The sequence below is a fragment of the Macrobrachium nipponense genome, chromosome 26 (assembly GCF_015104395.2).
Source record: "Macrobrachium nipponense isolate FS-2020 chromosome 26, ASM1510439v2, whole genome shotgun sequence".
NCBI classification, from domain to species: Eukaryota; Metazoa; Arthropoda; class Malacostraca; order Decapoda; family Palaemonidae; genus Macrobrachium; species Macrobrachium nipponense.
Window position 1 is genome coordinate 5,503,827 of NC_087215.1, and position 3,713 is coordinate 5,507,539.

The 3,713-nt window shown below is 33.6% G+C and overlaps 1 protein-coding gene across 1 annotated transcript; it reads left to right on the plus strand.

Moving 5' to 3' along the window:
• The first annotated feature begins 616 nt into the window (after positions 1 to 616).
• LOC135199981 (protein suex-1-like) lies at positions 617 to 3,447 on the plus strand. Its single transcript, XM_064228169.1, has 2 exons — positions 617 to 777; positions 2,781 to 3,447. The coding sequence occupies exons 1-2, from the start codon at positions 769 to 771 to the stop codon at positions 3,063 to 3,065; spliced, it is 294 nt and encodes a 97-aa protein (XP_064084239.1). The 5' UTR covers positions 617 to 768; the 3' UTR covers positions 3,066 to 3,447.
• The last annotated feature ends 266 nt before the right edge of the window (positions 3,448 to 3,713 follow it).

Below are 3,713 nucleotides of genomic sequence, written 5' to 3' on the forward strand. Positions count from 1 at the left end.
GAGAGAGAGAAAGAGAGAGAGAGAGAGAGGGGGGGGAGCAGTTAGGTATAATATCTTTTCAAGAAGTATATGATAAACTTTTCCCTCGGAGAGGAGAGAGAGAGAGAGAGAGAGAGAGAGAGAGAGAGAGAGAGAGAGAGAGGTGGTAAGGTATATTATTATTTAGAAGTGTATGAAAAACTTTTCCCTAGAGAGAGAGAGAGAGAGAGAGAGAGAGAGAGAGAGGAGAGAAACTATTTGTAGAGTTTTGACCATACGAAATATAAATATATACATGCATATACATATATATATATATATATATATATATATATATATATATATATATATATATATATATATATATATATGTATATGTATATATATATATATATATATATATATATATATATATATATATATATATATATCTATATATATATATATATATATATATATATATATATATATATGTGTGTGTGTGTGTGTGTGGTGTGTGTGTCTGTGTGTGGTCAAAACTCTTCACAAATAATCTCTCTTCTCTCTCTCTCTCCCTCTCTCTCTAAGACCTACTTCCCTCCTCTTGCGTCCCAGAATTCGGGAGGGCGGTTGGGGGGCGAGGCCACGCCCCTTCCCTCGCCAGGGAGGTCATGGAAATACCGTCTTCCGTCCCCCGGGGTATGCCTCCTCCGTTGGGTATAAATACCCAGGCACTAACCGACTGAAGGCAGAAAGAGCAGCCGAGCTCACTAGAAGACGAAGTCCTCTGAGGAATTACAAAGTCTCACGATGAAGTTTGTAAGTATCGGTGTTGGAGCCGAAGTTCTGGGAAGTCTTTGTTGGCTCGATTTTTTTTTTTTTTTTTTTTTTTTGTCAGTGTGTGTTCCAGAGGATTTTTTTTCGGTTCCAGAGGATTCTTTTTAAAATATCTAAATAATCTGGTTATTATCAATATTTAAGTAACCATTCCGCATAAGCTAAACGTTTTGTTAAGTATAACCCAGTGAAGATATTTAGTGTTTATCAACATCCCTTTGATCAAAATTTAAGTAACTATCTTTCTATCGACAATGCTTGTTGTTATCAAAATTTAAGTAACTATCTATCTATCGACAGTTTTTATTTATCAAAATATAAGCATCTTTCTATTGACAATGCTTTTTTTATTGAAATAGGTAAATGTCTATCGATAATGTTTATCAAAATTTAAGTAACAATCTTTCTATCGACAATGTTTTTCTATCAAAATTTAAGTAACTATCTTCCTACCGACCATTTTTTTTATCAAAATATAAGTTATTTTTCAATCGACAATGTATTTTTTTCTTTTTATAAAAATTTAAGTAACTATCTTCCTACCGACCATTTTATTTTTATCAAAATATAAGTTATTTTTCAATCGACGTGTATTTTTTTCTTTTTATCAAAATCTAAGTATATAACCATTCCCCATTAGCAAAACATTTCTTTAAAGTATCACAGGTTAAATGCATTCTTCCTATATCTCTTCAATGTTTTTTAAACCTAAATCTAAGTATAAAACCATTTCCCAATAGCAAAACATTTCTCTAAAGTATCACCGGTTAAATACCTTCTTCCTATATTATCTTCGCGATACAATCAACAACACATTCACCACATTAATGTTGTGTACCTTTGACATTGCCCAAGATATTAAAATTAAGCTGCTCTACAAAACCTGGAATTATTTTCTTACCAGGATGACAGACCACACCTTATTAAAGGTTAAGAATGTTGTACAGTCTTCCCCATTCCCCTAATTATTTACCTGGATTGCACCATTCTCTTTTATCATTATTCCTTCTATTTCCCTCTTATTTCTTCCTTCTGTGACGTGAGAGGAACAAATAAATTTATTTTTGTTTTGTCTGTTCTAAGAATATCCAAAGTTCCTGTCTGCCTTCAGACCTTCATACTTTCACTTTTGCCTTAATAATGATCTGAATTGCATCACTCCTCTATTTTATTATTATTCCTTTTATTTTTATCCTTATTCCTTCCCCCTGTGACGTTCGAGGAACAAATTAATTCATTTTTTATGTCCGTCATACAAATGTTGTAGAGAGTTTCCCTTTGCCTTCGTACTTTCAATTTCGCTTTAATTGTCTCTCTCTCCTCTCTTTCCTTCTATTCATTCTATCTTTCTTATTTTTCCTTATATACATTTATCTGATTTATTTATCTATTCTTTCTATTTTTATTTTTCCTTATATACATTTATCTGATTTATTTATCGATTCATCCATTTGATTATTCATTTACCTATTTATTCATTTGTCATCATTCATTCAAAATTCCACTCCCCTATTTCAAGAACCTCATTTGGAGAAACATTTCACGTAACCTTAAAATTCTTTCTGCCATCTCTTCCTGGGACCCTGGTTTTTAAATTCATCAGTGATTTTGTTTATCGAATTTATTTTTTCATCTAATTTATTTATCTGATTTATCTATTCATTTCTTCATTGAATCATTCATTTACCTATTTATTCATTTTCTCATCATTCATTCAAAATTCCACTCCCCTATTTCAAGAACCTCATAACGAAAAGTTTCAAATTCATCAGTGAGACTGATTTATTTATCAATTTCTTCAATTAATCATTCATTAGCCTATTTATTCATTGTGTCATCATTCATTCAAAATTCACCATTCACTCAAAAACCTCATAATGAGAGAAACATTTCACGTAACCTTAAGATTCTTTCACCCATCTCTTCCTGGGACACTGAATTACTCTTAACGCCCTTTCTCTCTCTCTCTCCTCCTGCGCCCACAGGCTTCCTTAGTCCTCGCCCTCCTGCTGGCGGTGTCCGCCCTCTTCACCACGACCTCCGCAAGCCCCGTGGCCGACCCCGAGCCCTTCAAGAAGTTCAAGAAGGGCGGCTTCGGTAAGAAAGGTGGCTTCGGAGGTGGCTTCGGACACGCCCCCATCTACCAGCCAGTCCACGTCATTCCCGTCCCCGTCCACGTAGGCGGATACGGACATGGTGGCGGATACGGCGGTGGTTTTGGTGGCGGATACGGTGGTGGCTTCGGTGGTGGATACGGCCACGGGTGGTAGACACATCCACCGTCGTCGACGACGCCAGAGAGAAGCTAACTAGTCAGTCAGTCACTGGCAGGAAAACCTTTTTTTAGGAGATTGCCTCTACGAAGGATATTCTCCCGAAGGATAATCTAAAACATTAAAAAATCCTTTCGCGTATCCTACTCAAGATTAGGAGTACCTCGTCTCTGTTGATTCAAATTGTATCCTAAGGATATACTGGTCTTGTCTTTAGTTGTCTTTTGGTGTCTTATTTCCTTTTTTTACTCTAATCCCATCTACCTCTGCCAAGTGGTTCAAACAGCTGAGATTCGCTGACTCATTTCGATGTATTTTATGTTTTTTCTCGAATTTCTGAACCTGTAACGATGTAAAATACAGTTTTTATAAAACCTTCTCTGCGTCTTTCTGTGACCTTAGTTTTTGTTTGCCATTTCCTCTGGTGTATATATTAATATATATATTATATATATAATAGAATATATATATATATATTATATATATATATATATATGTGTAGATTATATATATAATAATATATATATATATTATATATATATATATATATATATATATATATATATGATATATATACATATATATATATAGTATATATATATATATATATATATATATTATATATTATATATCTATATATATATC